At 48.3% G+C, this 18,417-nt stretch overlaps 1 protein-coding gene across 1 annotated transcript in view; it reads right to left on the reverse strand.

The window, feature by feature from the left end:
- Nucleotides 1-18,067, reverse strand: part of MEIOC (meiosis specific with coiled-coil domain) — an 837,366-nt gene extending 819,299 nt beyond the window's left edge. The window contains exons 1-2 of the mRNA XM_069632830.1: nucleotides 18,053-18,067; nucleotides 17,806-17,957 (exon numbers count right to left, since the gene is read on the reverse strand). Coding sequence (XP_069488931.1) covers nucleotides 17,806-17,957; nucleotides 18,053-18,067 — 167 coding nt within the window. The remainder of the gene's footprint in view (nucleotides 1-17,805; nucleotides 17,958-18,052) is intronic.
- Between the last annotated feature and the right edge of the window lie 350 nt (nucleotides 18,068-18,417).

Consider the following 18,417-nt stretch of genomic DNA (forward strand, 5'->3'; position numbering starts at 1 on the left):
TCCAGTCTTTGTTGGGGCAACTGGATGCGAGGTTGCCACCACCTCTGTGCCCAGCAGTGCCAGTGATCGTTGGTTTGACTGGTAAGGCCCCTAGAAAGTCGCCTCTGGCACGGTTGCCATTGCCGTTGCCGGTGGGGTTGGGCCGTCCACAGAGTCATCCTGAGGAAGGGGAGTTACCTGATTCAGACCCGGGGAGTGCTCTGTGTGACACCCTGTCAACAGTGTCTTTGTCGCCGACGATGCCTCGGACACGGACCCTGAGTTGGAGCAGCCCCGTAGTCCGGCACAACCATCTCTGTCGGATGATATTGGGGCATTCTACGCCATGACGGCAAAGGCATGTCAGGAGTTTGGGCTGGCGCATGAAGAGGAACGTAAGGAAATCTTTCTCTTCAACCATATGGGAAAGCAACTGAAGGCGCTCTTATCGGTTCAGATTCTCGACCACATGTGGCAGGAGGGCCTGCGCACGATGCGCCACCTGTTTTCAGAGCCTGCAGTGAAGGGTCGCCTAGAAAAGAAATTCAAGGCTCCTGAGTCTACCCCTAGATATTTTGTGACGCATCCAGCGCCTGAGTCCGTGGTTTCGGCGGTAGCCAGCTGTAAGGCCAGAATCCACCACGAATTTGTTACGCCCCCCCAGACAGTGAGGCCAGGAAACAGGACGCATTTGGGAAGAAGGTCCTGACGGTGGGGCTACGACTGTGAAGGCTGCAAATTCTTTGGCAATTATGGGCAGATATGATCGGGAGATGTGGCACAGGCTTGCCCCGATTCTTGAACATCTTCCAGAGAAACACCGTAAGAAGGCAATGCTGTTGGTTCGAGAGGGGGAGGAGGCCTCCAATCACAGCATCAATATTGCAGCGGACCTGGCACAGTCGGGGTTTAAGCAAATTAATAATGCGGTGGTACTCCGACGGCAGGCTTCGCTGAAGTGTACAGATTTTCACCCAGAAGTCCAATATAAGGTAATCAATATGAAAAGTGAGGGTGAACACTTGATTGGCGAAAAAATTGATGAGGCCCTGAAAGGTATCAAAGAGGATACTGATACGGCAAAGTCTTTGGGTTCCTTGCAAAGCAGTCGACTTTTCGCTACTTTCGAGCTTTTTGTGGAGACTCAGGAAATGCCCGGTTTGCCTCTTCCAGAGATCGAAGTTACAGGCTCTCCAGCTACTCATCTCAAGGCTATCGGCGATCAGTCCCGTCGGCTCAGAAGAGCAGGGACTTTCAAGCTCAGCGAAAGAAAGGTTTGCAGACTCCGGCTGCTAAAAGAAGGCAGTCAAAAGCTCAACAATGACTGCCATATGGACAAATCTGCTGGAGGGCAGGTTGGCAAACCATGTCGACGAGTGGCAAAGGATAAAAATCAGATTGCTAGGTACTGGATACCGTAAGTCTCGGCCACTCAGAGTTTCTGCGCCCTCCGGTCCCCATTCTGCCATTGCATGTGGTGCAGCCGCATCTTCCAATCTTGCGGCAGGAGGTTACTCATGCTAGAAAAAGGTGCGATAGAATCAGTTCCGGTCACGGAGTGGGGCCAGGGGGTGCACTCCCGGTACTTCATCGTGAAAAAACCCAAGGACAAGTGCAGGCCTATTCTAGATCTTCGGGCGTTGAACAAGAATCTGCCATGCCTGAAGTTCAAGATGCGCACCCTTCAAGATGTCATCCGCTCGGTGCAACCGGGCGAGTTCCTAGCGTCATTAGATCTACAGGATGCCTATTTCCATATCCCGATGAGGAAAAAAACACTGCAAGTTCCTGCTATTTGTGGTCGGAGAGGATCAATATTAGTTTCGGGTCCTCCCGTTTGGCCTGTAGTCATCCCCAAGGACGTTTACAAAGTGTCTGGCTTCGGTGGCTGCCTTCCTCAGGAGGGAGGGTCATCATGTGTACCCCTACCTGGACGATTAGTTGGTAAGGGGTTTGTCGCAGGAACGGGCAATGGAGTCTCTTGGCGACCATGGCCCTTTTGCAACGGCTGGGATTCGCCGTCAACTTCGACTAATCGTACTTAACACCATCCAGAGATTTGGTGTTTCTCGAGGCGCAGTTTCTTACCCGGGACAATCTGTCTGTTCATGAGGCCGATGCAGGAGTTCCTCGCAGACAGGTGGTCGCAGAGTCGAGGATTATGGTCAGACAAGCTGGTGGTCGACGAGGGCTTGATGGATGCCCTTCGGTGGTGGACTTGCACAACCAATCTCGTAAGGGGTATGCCCTTGCTGGAGCCGGAGCTCCAATTTACGATCGTGGCAGACACTTCCCAGATAGAGTGGGTGGCAAACCTCGACGAGTCACAGGTACGGGGCCTATGGTCTCGGGAGGAGACTTTGTTGCATATCAATGTACTCTAGTTGAGGGCGGTGCATTGGGCCCTGAAGTCGTTTCTTCCGCGCATCCGCAGAGCAGTCGTGAGGGTGTTAACGGACAATACAACCACAATGTTCTATTTAAGGAAGCGGGGGGGCATGCATTCCTGAGTCCAGTCAAAGGAGGCGCAGGACGTTTGGCATTGGTCTCTAGCTCAAGGGATCATTATTGTTGCTTTCCATCTGCCAGGGGTTCTGATTGTTAATGCGGACGCGCTCAGCAGGGACGCCAGTAAGCTGCACTATTGGAGGCTGAAGGCGCAGCAGGTGGCAAGGATCTTCCGGCGATGGGTGTCTCCTGTGATAGACTTGTTTGATACAATGGAAAACAAACAGTGTCCGGAGTTTGCCACCAGAGGGGCTCACCTGGAGTAATTAGGGGACGCATTCTCATTTCCGTGATAGGGCCTCTTCGTGTATGCGTTTCCCCTGTTTACACTGATTTAGAGGACCATCCAGTGGATGATTTTGGTAGCCTCGTTCTGGCCCAGGCAGACGTAGTTTTCAGATCTCCTTCATCTGGCGGTGGAAGAGCCGTTTTGGTTAGGAGCGGATCTGGATCTCCAGTCTCAGGACGACGGCAGAGTGTGGCATCACAATCCGGCATCTCTCAGCCTGGAGGTGTGGCTCCTGACCACTCCGAGTTCGGTCATCTAGGATCAACCGGGAGTGTCGCCGGATGTTGGAGGCGGCAAGGGTCCCTTCTACCAATGTCTCATATGGTCATAACTAGGTGAGATTCTGTGCCTGGTGTGAAGGTCATTGTGAGATAAAAGTCTTTGGACGTATCCCCGGCTCCGGTTCTCCCATACTTGTTACACCTTGCACAAGGGTGCCTGGCGTTATCCTCCATCAAGGTGCATTTGGCAGCGATTTCTAGGTTCACGAGGAGGCGCCATGCTGCTCCTGTTTAGTGATCACTTGGTGAAACATTTTCTGAAAGGACTATTTCAGACATTTCCCCGGGAGAAGAGATTTGCACCGGTGTGGCGCCTCAATGTAGTTCTTTCGGCTTTGATGAAACCTCCATTTGAACCCATGTCGACAGCTTCTTTGAAGTTCCTCTCGTGGAAGGTGGCCTTTCTAGTGGCGATTACCTCGGCCAGGCGGGTGTCAGAGTTGCAGGCAGTAATCATTGACCCGCCTTATCTAAGGTTTATGAAGGACAAGGCTCTCCTGGCTACTAATTTGCACTTTATCCCGAAAGTGCCGTCTGCGTTTCACAAACTTGCCTCTATTGCCTTACCCTCGTTCTTTGCTAATGCATCCACTCCAGCAGAAAAGGCCCTGCATTCTCTGGACGTCAAGAGGGCACTCATATTTTATCTGAATTGTACAAAGGACTTCCGGAAGTCAAAGCAGTTGTTTGTGGCATTTGGGCCCTCCAACAAGGGGCAGTCTATTTCCAAACAAGGACTTTCCTGTTGGGTTTCATCTACTATGTTTATGTTTACTGACTTTATATAGCGCTTTAAGCCGAAGCGCTTTACAATATAACAACAGGTGCAATAGTAAGAGAAGCATTTTACAATATGAGTCAAGATATTAGAACAACACGTAGAACAATTTACAAGGAGGAGGGGGAGAGTGGGGGAAGGTGAAGGGGGTTCCAGAGTTTGTATTGAGGTCTGGGAGTGGGAGGAATGGGGAGGGGGGAGGGGGAGGGGAAGGGGGAGTGCTCTGGTGACTTTAAAGTACAAGTGGTATCAGTGGCGAATTTGTGGTCCAGAGGGAGGAGAAGGGGGGGGGGAGAGTTAGAAGGGGACAGGGGTAGGCAAGAGGAGTCGGGGGGGGGGGAGTGAAGAAGAAGGGCTTTTAGGGAGGAGCGGAAGGATGAGTAGGTGGGGGAAGAGAGGATGCGGAGGGGGAGGGAGTTCCAATGTTGGGGGGCCAAGAGTTGGAAGGAGCGGAAGCGCGAGGAGGCACATGGGGCTGAGGGTAGAGAGGAGGTAGAGGTATGCTGAGCCGAGGGAGCGGGAAGGTGAATAAAAAGAAAGGAGGGAAGAAAGGTGGGGGGCAGGTCGTGGAGAGTTTTGTAGACAAGGCAGAGGAAATGAAATTTCAATTGTGAGAGGAAGGGAAGCCAGTTGAGTTGAGAGATAGAGGAAGAAATGGAGTCTCAGGGACTGAGGAGACAGAGCGCGAATAGAGGAGTGGTAGATGGATTTTAGGGGAGTTAGGCGAGAGACAGTGAGTCCAAAGAGGAGTGAGGAGCAGTAGAAGAGGCGGGAGAAAATGAGGGAGGAGATTAGGAGTTTGGAGGCATGGAATGTGAGAGAGGAGCAGATCTTACGGATGTTGAAGAGGTGGTGACGACAGGTTCGGGAGGTTAGAGACATGTGAGTGGAGAAGGAGAGAGAGGAGTCAAGATGGAGGCCAAGGTTGCGGGCAATGGTAGATATGGGGAGGTTAGAAGGTGGAAAGTGGATGAAGGGAGGGGGGAAGGGTAGAGAGTGTTGGGAGGGAAGAATATTACCTCAGTCTTGTCAGTATTGAGGGAAAGAAAGTGGGATGACATCCAGTCTTTTATGGCTGTGAGGCAAGAGGATCAACCTATAACCTATACTATCAACCTATAACTTTCAGACCACAGAAAGGACACTCTTCAACCTCTAGGACAAAGTAGGAGACAAAGGGGAAACACAAGGTTTCAGCAAAGAGGTAAGGTGTCACCCCTGTTCAAAGGACAAGGACATCCGAGAGGACAGTCCAAGGTCACATCTGTGACCCCCCTCCACCAGCTGAGGCCGAGTGTGAGGAACAACCAGAGAATGGTGATACAGCTACTGGTGAATCAGAGATGGAAGAAGCCCTTCCCTATGTTGGAGATTTGGATCCTAAAGACGATCCTGAGCTGCAGACTTTGCTTGCAGAAGGTAGACCCTCTAGGGCAGACTTCAGCAAAGGTCAAAGAGAGTGTCCTACTCTTGATGGACTTTGCCAATAGGTAGCTTCCCAGCTGGATGGGCAAGTGCCAGAGAAGCACAGGCTGTACTGGGAGGATGGCCTCCTTTACAGTGAGCCACTTGAGTCTACCCCAGGGGACTACAGAAGACGTGCTAGTACCTCAGGAGGTGAGAGTTCTGTTTCTACAGTTAGCCCATGAGATTCCTTTAGCTGGTCACTTAAGTTTTAAGAAGACCAAGGAAAGGATTTCTCTGTATTTATACTGGCCCAAGATGGGGTCTGATGTAGATACATTCTGTAGAAGCTGTCACACTAGTCAGACATCTGGCAAGAGTGGAGCAAAGAACGTGACACCCTTGGTGCCCATCCCAGTGGTGGGAGTTCCTTTTGAGAGGGTCAGGATTGAAGTTGTTGGTCCCCTAGACCCTCTCACATCTTCAGGCAACCAATTTATATTGGTTGTGGTAGACCATGCTACCAGGTATCCTGAAGCCATACCTATGAGGACTATTATTGCCCACCTAAGGTATTTCTACAAGGGTAGGCTTTCCTAAGGAGGTTATCTCAGACAGGGGGACCAATTGTATGTTCTTCTACATGCAAGCCATGGGGAAAAACTGTGGAGTGACCTACAAGTTCTCAACAACCTACCATCCCCAAACCAATGGGTTCGTGGAGAGGTTTATTAGGACAATGAAGAGCATGATAGGTGCTTTAGAAGAACCCCTTAGAAGAAAGTGGGACCTTCTACTGCCATGCCTTCTCTTTGCTTATAGAGAAGTCCCTCATGAAGGGGTTGGCTTCAGCACCTTTGAGCTCCTCTATGGTCATCCATTTAGGGGTTCATTGGCCCTAATCGAGGAAGGGTTGGAGAATGCTCCCTCCCTCAAGCCAGTAAGAGTCACTGACTATGTGTTAGGTCTCAGAAGGAGAATAACACAAACGAGGACAGGAAAATCTGATAACTTGAAAGCAGGTCAGGCTCTGGTTAAACATTGGAATGACCAGAAGGCCAACATGGTTGAGTTTACTCAAGACCAGCTAGTTCTAGTTATGGTACCTACAAGGCAGAGGGCCTTACAGGACAAAGGGATTGGACCCTTCAAGGTTGTGGGCAAACTTGGAGAGGTTAATTATTTAGTGGACTTGGGCAATCCCAAGGAGGCCCCTAGGGTCTTTCACACTAACCGCCTAAAGGCATATGTATCCAGACCAGAACTAGGAGCTTTGTTCTTAGCATCTGATCAAGAGGAGGAAGAGAGTGAACCTCTAACCGACCTTCTCAGGGGACAGCCTTTAGATGGAACAGAAGGAGTTAATCTCTCTTCTGATCCGACTCTGAAGCAGCAGGAGTGCAGAGTTCTGTTTAATCAGTTTTCCTCCCTGTTTTCACTGACTCCAGGCTTGACCCCTAGGGGCCAGCATGATATCCTCACTGGTGACTGTGTCCTTGTCAAAAGCAGAAGTGACAGAATGGAAGATCCCACATAAAGGAGGAGGTCAAGATGTCAAGAAGATGCTTGATCTTGGGGTAATAGAGCCATCTACACGTCCATGGGCTAGTCCAGTTGGGCTAGTGCCAAAGGCTCCAAGGAGTTGAGATTCTGTGTGGACTATAGAGCTCTTAATGCAGTCATCACGACTGATGCCCATCCTTTACCTAGAACAGATGAACTGGTGGATAAACTTGGTTCAGCCAAGTACCTCAGAACATTTCTGTCAGGTTGCTTGATTGTCGTGAAGAGTATGAAACCTCCGTCCCCAAGTACCACAGAGAGAGAATACAAGATTACTCCCTATGCAATCATTGAGGCCACAGGTGGGTAGTTCTTGAAGCCCGGAACCACGGAATGTTGAAACCCAAGGCAGCTGTAAAGGAAAACCTTTATTAGCAATCAAATGAGTACAGTACAAGCAAACAAGCAGATTAAAGAACAGGGCTTACCTAAGCTGATGGGTGACGATGCCCAGAATCCTATGATGGTTGATAATTCCGTGGAGGGGCACGTGAGCTGGTTTCCCCGATGACAATAGGGAGAAGAACTGTAGACTGGGTAAAACCCAACCTGCCCTCCTGTAACTTGATGAAACGAAAGGACCAAAATCCAAAGTACTTGATAACGTAATGCAGTGAAGAGGAAAATGCCAAATCCAATTCAGGGTAATCCAAGACAGTCCAACAGGCGTTCCGAGTTCAAAATACAGCAAACAGAGCCAAAAGACGAAAGCAAAGCAAATCCAAAAAACAGTCCAAGAGTCAAGAGCCGTGAAACACAAAGTATCCAAACGCTGTAGAGTCCTCCAAAGAACAGCTGTGAAGCGCGGACGTGTGGAAGTTCAGCGCTTAAGTAGTGGATGCTTCCGCGTCACCTGATCCGCGAGTGAGACGGATGAACGCGTCACGTGACTCGCAAGCGCGACACGTGAGCGTTGTATAGATCTCAATGGTCTCCATGATTGCGGAAATGACTTTCTGCGCGCAGCATCCTGTAGCCGGCGCCTGTGAGCTCCTTCCTGCAGACGCCATGGCAGATGCCAGTGAAGGAACAGGGAACCCTTGAGTCTGCATATGTGGCCCTTGGGGTAAACCCGCTCACGTGACACCCGTCCACTGTGAGTGACAGGAAATGGAAACCTGGCTGGGGTAACTGGTGCATTGTGAGTGTTGTCTGTCCTAGATGCTTGCGAAATAGGGAGGGGATAGCGTGACAGAGCCCCCCCCAAAGGCCCACGACCCCATGGGCACAACGGATTGTCCCTATGGAAACGGGAAACCAGACGAGGGGCATGATCACCACCCGCAGGAATCCATGAGCGCTCCTCCGGGCCATAACCCTGCCAATCCACTAGGTACTGCAAGCCCCCCTTGAAGAAACGAGAACCCAGAATAGCAGACACTTCAAAGACATCCGGGGAGGAAGGGGAAATCGGGTCCCCAGGGGAACGAAGACGGGTAGAACCAGGGCAAGGTTTGAGAAGAGAGACATGAAAGACAGGGTGAAGCCGCCACGAAGCCGGGACCCGAAGGCGATAGGCCACGGGGTTGATCACCCGGGAGACCACAAAAGGACCAATGAACCGGGGCAACAACTTGCGGCAACCCTGCAGATGTAGATGGCGAGAAGAAAGCCAAACTCTATCCCCCACAGCAAACGAAGGGGCCACAGAACGCTTCCGGTCCGCGGCAGCCTTCATGGAATCCTGGGCTTCTTGGAGGTGCAGCAAGGTCGGCGCGTGGACAGCCAAGATGTCTCTGATGCAAGAAGAGGTAGCCGGATTACCAGAAAGCGAGAAATCTGGGATGGGCAGGATTTTAGGGTGCTGACCATACAAGACATAGAAGGGAGAGAAACCAGTGGAGGAGTGCACCGCGTTGTTATAGGCGAATTCAGCCATATGCAAGATGCAAAACCAGGACTATTGATGCTGGAGAGTCAGACAACGCAGGTACTGCTTCGTGGTTTGATTAACCCTCTCGGTCTGTCCATACGTCTCAGAATGGTAGGCCGAAGAGTAACGTGAATCGATCCCCACTAATCTAGTCAAGGCACGCCAGAAATGAGAAGTGAATTGAGGACCCCTGTCGGACACCAACACTGATGGTAAACCAAAAAGACATACGATGGACTTAAAAAACAATCCCGCCAGAACAGGAGCAGAGGGAATGCCCGAGCATGGAATAAACCGTGCCATTTTGGTCAACGAGTCTACCACAACCCAGATGGAATCAAAACCCTGAACTCTGGGAAGGTCCGTCACAAAATCCATCGTCAAGGTATGCCAGGGCCTCCGGGGTATGGGTAGAGGCTGCCGGAGACCCAACGGGCGTCCTTTCCTATGTTTGGATTGGGCACAAACAGAGCAAGTGTTAACATAGCATTCTACATCCCTTTTCATGGAAGGCCACCAACATTAACGTTGTAGGAGCGAGAGTGTTCTTCGCTGACCAGGATGTGCATGAACAGGGAGATCATGGGACCATTCAAGAGCCAGATTGCGGACACCAGTGGTAGGTAGAAACAACTTGTTTTGAAAGAAAGGCAGACAGTCTTGTAATACCAAATCCCAATCTGGAAGTAAGGACGGGTGAGTGGAAACCCACGTGCGGACCATATCCAGCAGAGTCAGAGAAGGGGTACAAAGACATATCACATGTTTCTTATCTAGCAAGGTCTCGGGATAGACTGGCAATGAAACCCCCCCAGGAGAGCGAGACAAAGCATCAGCCTTTCCATGAACGGTACCAGGACGATGCATGATCTGGAAATCGTAAGCAGCAAAAAACAGGTGCCACCTGACATGTCTGCTATTTGAGCATTTTAGAGATGCTAGATCACGAAGATTCTGATGGTCCGAGAAGACCGTCACCCGATGTTTTGCACCCAGGAGATGGTGACGCCAGACTTGGAAAGCTTCTTTAACAGACAGAAGTTCCATTTCTGTCACTGTATAGTGACACTCTGTGGGTGTGAACTTCCGGGAATGAAAGGCGACTAGATGCAAGCGTCCAGTAGTGACACACTCTTGAGATAGAATTGCCCCTAAGGCGAACGAGGACGCGTCCGCCTCGACTATGAAAGGGAGATCACTGTCAGGGTGTTGGAGGACAGGAGCAGTGGTAAACACAGCTTTGAGGGCATCGAATGCAAGCTGTTGATCGTTGGACCATTTGAATAGGACAAGAGGACTGGTCAAACGAGTAAGAGGTGCTGCTATGGAGGAAAATCCAGAAATGAATCTTCTATAATAGTTTGCAAAACCCAAAAAAGACTGCAATGCTTTAAGGTTGGTGGGAACCGGCCATTCCAATACTGCCTTGACTTTGGCATGGTTCATAGTGAGGCCGTCAGGAGTGATGTGGAACCCTAAAAACTCAATGTTGTCGGTGGAAATTGACATTTTTCGGGTTTTGCAAAAAGGGAGAACATGCGTAAACGTTTTAGTACCTCCCTTACGTGTAGGATGTGTTCCTCTTGAGAACGTGAAAAAATGAGACTGTCATCCAGATAGACCACCATGAATACATCTAGAATATCGCTAAATATTTATTCATGAAGCGCTGGAATGTAGCAGGCGCATTGCAAAGACCGAAGGGCATGACCAAATATTTGTATAACCCGTAACGAGTGCAAAAGGCTGTATTCCACTCATCACCTTTTCTCACACGTACTAGATTATACGCACCCCTGAGATCCAACTTGGTGTATACTGAAGCATGCGTGAGGCGATCTAATAGAGGCGTGATGAGAGGTATAGGATACCTATCCTTTTTGGTGATGGCATTTAGGCGTCGGTAGTCAACACATGGGCGAAGGTCTCCCTCCTTCTTTGGGACAAAGAAGATGGGACTGGCCGCTGGAGACGAAGATGGACGTATGTGACCCTTACGTAGGGATTCTTGAATGTAAGCTTTCAAGGTCTGTTCCTCAGTGGGAGATAGCGAATAAATACGACCCTTTGGGACTACAGAACCTGGTAGTAATTCAATAGGACAATCGTACACCCTATGAGGTGTAAGGATTTCCGATGATCCCTTATCAAAGACGTCCCGGTAGTCCTGGTAGGGCTCCAGAATTGTCTCTGCTACAAGACCAACAATGTGCGTGTTCGCCAAGGGAACGGAAGAAGGTTCCAAGGAGAGTTGTGAAACAGTACTGAGGAGTTGGGCTGGAGTGCTCTCAGTAGGAGGTGTAGTAAGGCAAAACTCCTGGCAAACTTCTGACTCAAAAAACACAGAACCTGTCTTCCAATTGATCAAAGGGTTATGCAGACGCAAACAAGGAATGCCTAAAATAAGGCCATATTGGGGCATGGATATCAGGTCAAAACTAATGGTTTCTTTATGGGTAGTTTGTATGACCAAAGTGAGAGGTGCTGTCTGCTGTTTAACTGGGCCAGAAACTAACAAACTCCCGTCTATAGTCTGCACGGGTTCTGGTCGGGTCTTGGTGATAAGAGGGAGATTGAGTGTGTGGGCCATATTGATATCTATGTAATTACCAGTGGCACCAGAGTCGATGACAGTTACTGAATGCGAGACCTCAGTACTGGGTTGTAACAATGTATGTACCATCACGGGTCTGATAGTGCCAAACGCAGGTACCTGGTCCGGGGAGTGACATATAATGCTCAAACCCACCCCGGATCTATGGTCGAGCTACCCGAAAACCCTGAGCTTTAGCCTTTGGGCGACGTGGACATTCTTTCACAAAGTGACCAATCAACCCACAATAATAGTAAGCATTGTCCACCCTCCTGCGTTCCCTTTCCGTGGAAGTTAAAGGACTACGTAGGCCTCCAACTTGCATAGGTTCTGAAGCAGACTCGGAATGAGAGGATCCTGCAGAAGGGATAGAACCAGAAAACCCAGCTTCAGCTTTCCGTTCTGAGCGTCTGGCATCGACCTGGAGAGCCAGATCCACTAAATCGGGGAACGCTGTGGGCAAGGAAGGAACCACTGATAATGCATCTTTCATAGTGTTGTTCAGACCCTTGTAGAATACCACGGCCCTCTTGCTCTCGGGCCATGAAGTCTCAGCTGACAGTTGATTGAATTTTGTGATATATTCAATGAGTGTTCCCCTGCCTTGATGTAATTCTAACAGTTCTAGATCCCTGGATTGGGCTTTGTGGCGGGTGTCAAAGCCACGTGACATTTCCGTCACCAGGAGGTCAAAGTCGTATAATGCCGGGTTATTGTTCTCAAGAAGTGGGTTGGCCCAGGCAGCGGCTGTACCAGATACATGTGAAAACAGAAAGGCAGCCTTAGAAGTAGGATCGGGGAAGGAGGTAGGTCGACACAGAAAGTGTAACTTGCACTGATTGAGGAATGTGCGGTACCGGGTGGGATCCCCCTGGAATCTTTCAGGTGCAGCCAATGGGAAAGGAGTGGGTAGAATCACGGGAGAAGGAGTGGCTGGGCCTGGGGAACTGGGGCAGGTGGTGCCGTGTCCCCGAACTCTGCATCTGCAGGTAAAAGGTTGCGGGTACTCTGAATAGCATCTAAGCGCTGGTGAAGGGCTGTGGTGGCTGCAGCCATGTCTGCTCTTAGTACTGTGATCGCTTGAACCATAGCTGCCATGGGGTCATCCGTGGCACCCTGCATATTCTGCACGACAAAGAATGGCTTCACAGTCTGTCAGGTTGCTTGATTGTCGTGAAGAGTATGAAACCTCCGTCCCCAAGTACCACAGAGAGAGAATACAAGATTACTCCCTATGCGATCATTGAGGCCACAGGTGGGTAGTTCTTGAAGCCCGGAACCACAGAATGTTGAAACCCAAGGCAGCTCTGAAGGAAAACCTTTATTAGCAATCAAATGAGTACATTACAAGCAAACAAGCAGATTAAAGAACAGGGCTTACCTAAGCTGATGGGTGACGAAGCTCAGAATACTATGATGGTTGATAATTCCGTGGAGGCGCACGTGAGCTGGTTTCCCCGATGACAATAGGGAGAAGAACTGTAGACTGGGTAAAACCCAACCTGCCCTCCTGTAACTTGATGAAACGAAAGGACCAAAATCCAAAGTACTTGATAACGTAATGCAGTGAAGAGGAAAATGCCAAGTCCAATTCAGGGTAATCCAAGACAGTCCAAAAGGCGTTCCGAGTTCAAAATCCAGCAAACAGAGTCAAAAGACGAAAGCAAAGCAAATCCGAAAAACAGTCCAAGAGTCAAGAGCCGTGAAACACAAAGTATCCAAATGCCGTACAGAGTCACAGCTGTGAAGCGCAGATGTGCGGAAGTTCAGCGCTTAAGTGGTGGATGCTTCCACGTCACCTGATCCGCAAGCGCGACACGTGAGCGTCGTATAGATCTCAATGGTCTCCATGATCACGGAAATGACTTTCTGCGCGCAGCATCCTGTAGCCGGCGCCTGCGAGCTCCCTCCTGCAGACGCCATGGCAGACGCCAGTGAAGGAACGGGGAACCCTTGAGTCTGCATATGTGGCCCTTGGGGTAAACCCGCTCACGTGACACCCGTCCACTGTGAGTGACAGGAAATATAAACCTGGCTGGGGTAACTGGTGCATTGTGAGTGTTGCCTGTCCTAGATGCTTGCAAAATAGGGACGGAATGAGGGGATAGCGTGACAATTTCACCTAACATCAGGCTATTGGCAAATAGCTCTGACAGACCAAGGCAAGGGTAAAACTGCTGTTTTCACAGCAGGAGGCCTCTACCAGTTTAAGGTTATGCCTTTTGGACTAGAAAATACACCTGCTACATTCCAAAGGAAGGTGAATCATGTTCTGAATGGGATGGAGGACGTCTGCATGAAATACTTGGATGACATTGCAGTGTTCAGTCCCACTTGGGAAGAGCATTTTAGCCACCTGGGATATGTATTACAGGTTTAGAGCAGGCCCATCTGACCATAAAGGCAGGCAAATGTCAAATTGGTCAGAGTAAAGTGGTTTACCTTGGACACGAGGAACGAGGAGGTGAAATAAGGCCATTGCCTAGGAAAGTAAAAGCTGTGCAAGACTGGGTCACCCCTACTACTCAAACCCAAGTGAGAGCCTTTCTAGGTCTCACAGGTTACTATAGGAACTTCATTGAGAACTATGGGTCCATAGCTTCTCCCTTAAATGTGATCTCCACACCTAAATTCCCCAAGAACGTCAGATAGAATGAGGAGTGCACTAAGGCATTTGAAGGACTTAAAGGCCTTTGTCAAGCTCCAGTCTTGACAGCTCCTGACTACAACCAATCCTTTATTGTACAAACAGATGCTTCCAATACAGGAATAGGTGCAGTTTTGAGTCAGCTGGATGAGAAAACCAGGGAAAACACTATCTGCTTCATCAGTAGGAAACTGAAGGGCTGAGAAACAAGAAGGCCAACCATAGAACGTGATTGTTTTGCCATTATGTGGTCTTTGAAGAAGTTTAGACCATGCTTGAATGGATCTACTTTTATAATTCAAACAGACCACCAACTCTTGAGATGGTTAATGTAGATGAAGGGGGAGAGTCTAAATTGTTAAGATGGTCAATCAGCCTTCAGGGGTTTGATTTCACCATAGAACGCAGGTCAGGGTATAATCACTAAAATGCTGATGGTCTCTCCAGAAAGTATGAATGACTGGAGTAAGGAGATTCATCCAAGAGTGGATGAAATCCTCCTGTCCCTTAGTCTGGGGGGACGAGTGTTAGGGAGAATTCTCAGAAATGTGCCAATTAATTTCTAACCTGCAGAGAGTGAGACCTTTTACCCACTCTCTCATGTATTTGTATATGATTTGGACTCTGTGTTTCTTTTGACTTTGGAGTCTGGCAAACCTCATAGGCATAATCTTTACATTGTGACACACAGCCCCTTCAGTGCAGTGCCACAGGGAAGTCTCTTCAATTTCCCCAAGGTTTAAATACCTTCTCTTGGTGAAACTACTGTTTCCAAGAGCAGTGAAGTGAAATTGACTTTACTTACATTTTGTAACTTTCTTGACCCAGTACACACCATCTTACAATTGGGTGGGGCGGGGGGGGGCAAGGGGCTACTAAGTATCCCCTTTGTCTAGTTTCTCATGTAACATTTTTATGTTACCCTTTCTACTAATGGATGGTGGCAGTGGTTTACTTTTTCCTACCATTGGTGTTTTACCGCGGGCTGCAATTGCAGCTGCAGTAAGACACCCATGGGTGTCCATTTTGTCAAAGGAGATTTGAATGACAGCTAGGCTAGGCTCCGAATGAATGGGAGAAACCTGCAGAAAGGCGAGGCTTTTGGCTCAGAAGGCAGAGTCGACCACTGGACGAAGGAATCAGAATAAGAACTTAGAAGAGACGCTTGCTGCAACTCCTGGACCGTTAGTTTGCCCAGTGAAGCCCTGCTGCATTGCTGAAACTCCAAATTTGCCTCGACTAGAGAAGCCCTGCAACAGAAAACTTCTCCCCTTGAATTGGTGGGAGCAATCAACCCCAAAGTGAACTCGTCTGGACATCCTCTCGGAGCTGGCTGTACTTCCATTGCTGCTGCAGGAACCAATTGACAGGGAGCGGAACACCAGATCAAGTGCATCGCTTTAAGTCGGGCCCGAGCTCCAGGAAGATCCTGGGGACTCCCATGAAGCAGGATTGAACAAGCCTGAGCCACCTCAGCACAGTACTGGACCCCAGATACGAGGAAAGTGCAGCTGATCTGAAGTTTGCCCATTGCTGCCGGCAACCTTCCATTCGTAGTGCGGGAGTCTCCAGACATCCTCCCTCTTGTCCCCACGACTGAGGCCCAGGAACACAGGATCTGCAGACCTACACAGGAACATAAGTGTAGCTGGATCCAGTTTTCTTCAAACCAAAGGTACTGTAAAACTAAAAGGACTTACCTCTTATTGTGTAACCTTGCTAGTTCTCAGTGGAGACCTGGCTTGGTTACCCTTGCAGAGTTGCTTGTAGCTTTGCCCCTCACAGGCCTCCCAGCTTGTGGCCCTACAGTGATTTCATTTTCTACAAACATTTCTAAAACATTGTGCAAGACTTTTACTTACACGCAAGAAGATCTTCAGATCCCCTAGACTTTACTCAACTAACATTGGCTGTCCTGGCTTCCTGAGAGACTCTTCTTACCTCTGACTTTGTGCTTTTGCCTTTACCCTAGGAGGGGGTAATTTACATTGCATTGGAGTGTTAAAAAAGTACTTACCTGAGTATGAATATTTGTTAACCATTGTCTTAATCCCTCATATTTCCCTTTTGACACTAAAACTCAGTATTGCTCTAAATGTGCCAGTGATAAATCAATGTCCACAGTGTCCTAGTTATTTAAGTCACCTGAGGATGTAGGAAGTGTCTGTGCGCCATTCCCAATGGGTATCAACTGGAGTGTGTATTTATTGAAGTATATTTTGTGTTATATGATTTCTCCCTTCTAAAGAAGGTGTATTCAACTGACTGTTAAATAAATGAATAATTGTTTAATCAAGAAACCTTGTCTTTAAGTGTTTATTTGAATAACTGTCACTGTGAAACTGTGTTACAACCTTACAGCTCACATTGACCCCTTGAGATAAGCCTGGCTACTCAGTCCCTCTACCAACTTGTGTAGTACATGTTTATACCAAAGGTTGAGTTAATTATTGCCAAGAGGACAAGGCTGGTGCAGTCTCCCACAGGTTACTGCATACAATCTTACCTAACAACCCCATGGACAAGGGATATTCAATGATTTGCCCTGAAACCCCTGTGAAACCCAGACTGCTTTACCTCTCCCCCGTGCTCCTGACACCACCATCCACCCACTGCCACCTTCAAACTCCCTTACTTTGCCTAGAGAAGTTCCATCCACATCTTCTGTCTTCACTGAAAGCACAGTCTATCCTTTGCCAATTCCCTGCTCCTGGGTCCACCACCAGTCGCCAATTCCCTGCCTGACCAGCACATCACCTTCCCCGCCCAACAGTACCAGGCATACACAAGAACCATGCCGCAGCAACGCTGTACCAAGTTCACTGATAAGGAGATAAAGTTTCTAGTGGAGGGTGTCTCAAAGGAGTGGTTCCGGACATGTGAAAGATCCCAAAGTGACAGCTCAACAAAATCTGGAAGGACAACCTGCAAAATGTACACGTCGTAGAGACAACACCTCACTGAGTGGCCCAGATCCAGAAGTGGTAGCTGAACTGCAAGAGGCGCGTCAGGGAGCTGGTCAGCAAACATGGCAGGTAGTGCATGGCCACAGAAGGGGGCTCCTACCACCACCAACGCTGGATCTGCTGCCATAGCGCTGGTTGCCATCGATGTCAGCTTCCCTGGAGGAATTGGAAGTCAAGATTGGACCTGAGGGCAAGTCTACTACATGAACGGGACAACTGCGCAATGCATCTTCGGGAAAATGAGTGGCAGTACAATACCAACCAATGACACAAATTTAGGCGACATGTCCCAAAGACACCCTCCTCTGTGGCTATCCTTAGGGGCACCTGACATCAACCACATATGCACCTCCACAACATCTCTCTCATGTCAAAGTGCACATGCTTGTGTCAACATACCACTTCTTCCCAGATACACGTGAGGATGACGACCACATGAGATGAAAAATGTGCACATCCAATCCACACACACTCACAGAAGCACATCTACTAGGCACAATATACACATACTATTGCCACGCAAGTTGCCATAAAAGGTGGTGAGCTGCATAGCACAAACAAAAGTCACTTGCCCTCCTTCATGACCCCACCAGGGAAATAATGTCATCACTGAACTGAACCACCTGTGCACAAATGAATGGAAACAGGAAGTGGTGGTAGTCGACAGTATACGGGTGTAACCTCTGGCCTGAGTGATGCGGCAGATGCAGCGCAATTGTAAAAACTTTAAAGTGATAGCTATCGTTAGGTAGGAGAAAGAGCAGCACAGATGAGAAACTATTGCTTCGTAGTGGTTTCAAACTAATAGAATATCAAACATAAAACTGTTGTATTTACCCAATGTCTCAAGTTGAAAGGAAGTACATAAGCATAATCATGCAAAATAATGTGCATCTGTAAGCGAAAAAATTTAAAATAGCATACCTGTTCTTCAAAGTTATCTGAGGTTGCTTAATATCATCTACATACGTGGACCAAGGTGCATAGAAAGGCGAAGACTCTGAAGAAGTAGAATATTCAGTTGGTCCAGAAAGTGATGAACCATAGGTCTGAGCAACGTCTGTAGTCTCCTCTGCCTACATGTTTAACCCCAGACATGAAAAAAGATTACTAATGTAAAATATTCACAAGCCATACAAAAGCGTTGTCCAATTTTACCACGCATAGTTACTAACAAGTAACACATGTATACACTACTTAAAAATAATGTTCATTTTCACAAGCATTCTGAAGCATACCGTAAAGTTATAAAGGCAAGTCCCAGTACATGCTAATGAATTAACAAAGGGAAGAGTACTTAACTTTTTTTAATTGATTGTTTTAGTTGAATTTAATCAACCTTTCAATCTTCTTACAACAAAATATATAAGTACATCTGCATTAAAAATTAAAGATGAAAAATTACTACTATATACATAAAATTAACAACACAGAACAAAATCAATAATGATGAACGCAAGCTCATACACATAAGTCATCACATTTTCATGGATACACCAACTCAATTAATTTCTGAAATGGCATTTCATCACCATG

Source organism: Ambystoma mexicanum, chromosome 13 (genome assembly GCF_040938575.1).
Source record: "Ambystoma mexicanum isolate Mex_15411 chromosome 13, UKY_AmexF1_1, whole genome shotgun sequence".
Lineage (NCBI taxonomy): Eukaryota > Metazoa > Chordata > Amphibia > Caudata > Ambystomatidae > Ambystoma > Ambystoma mexicanum.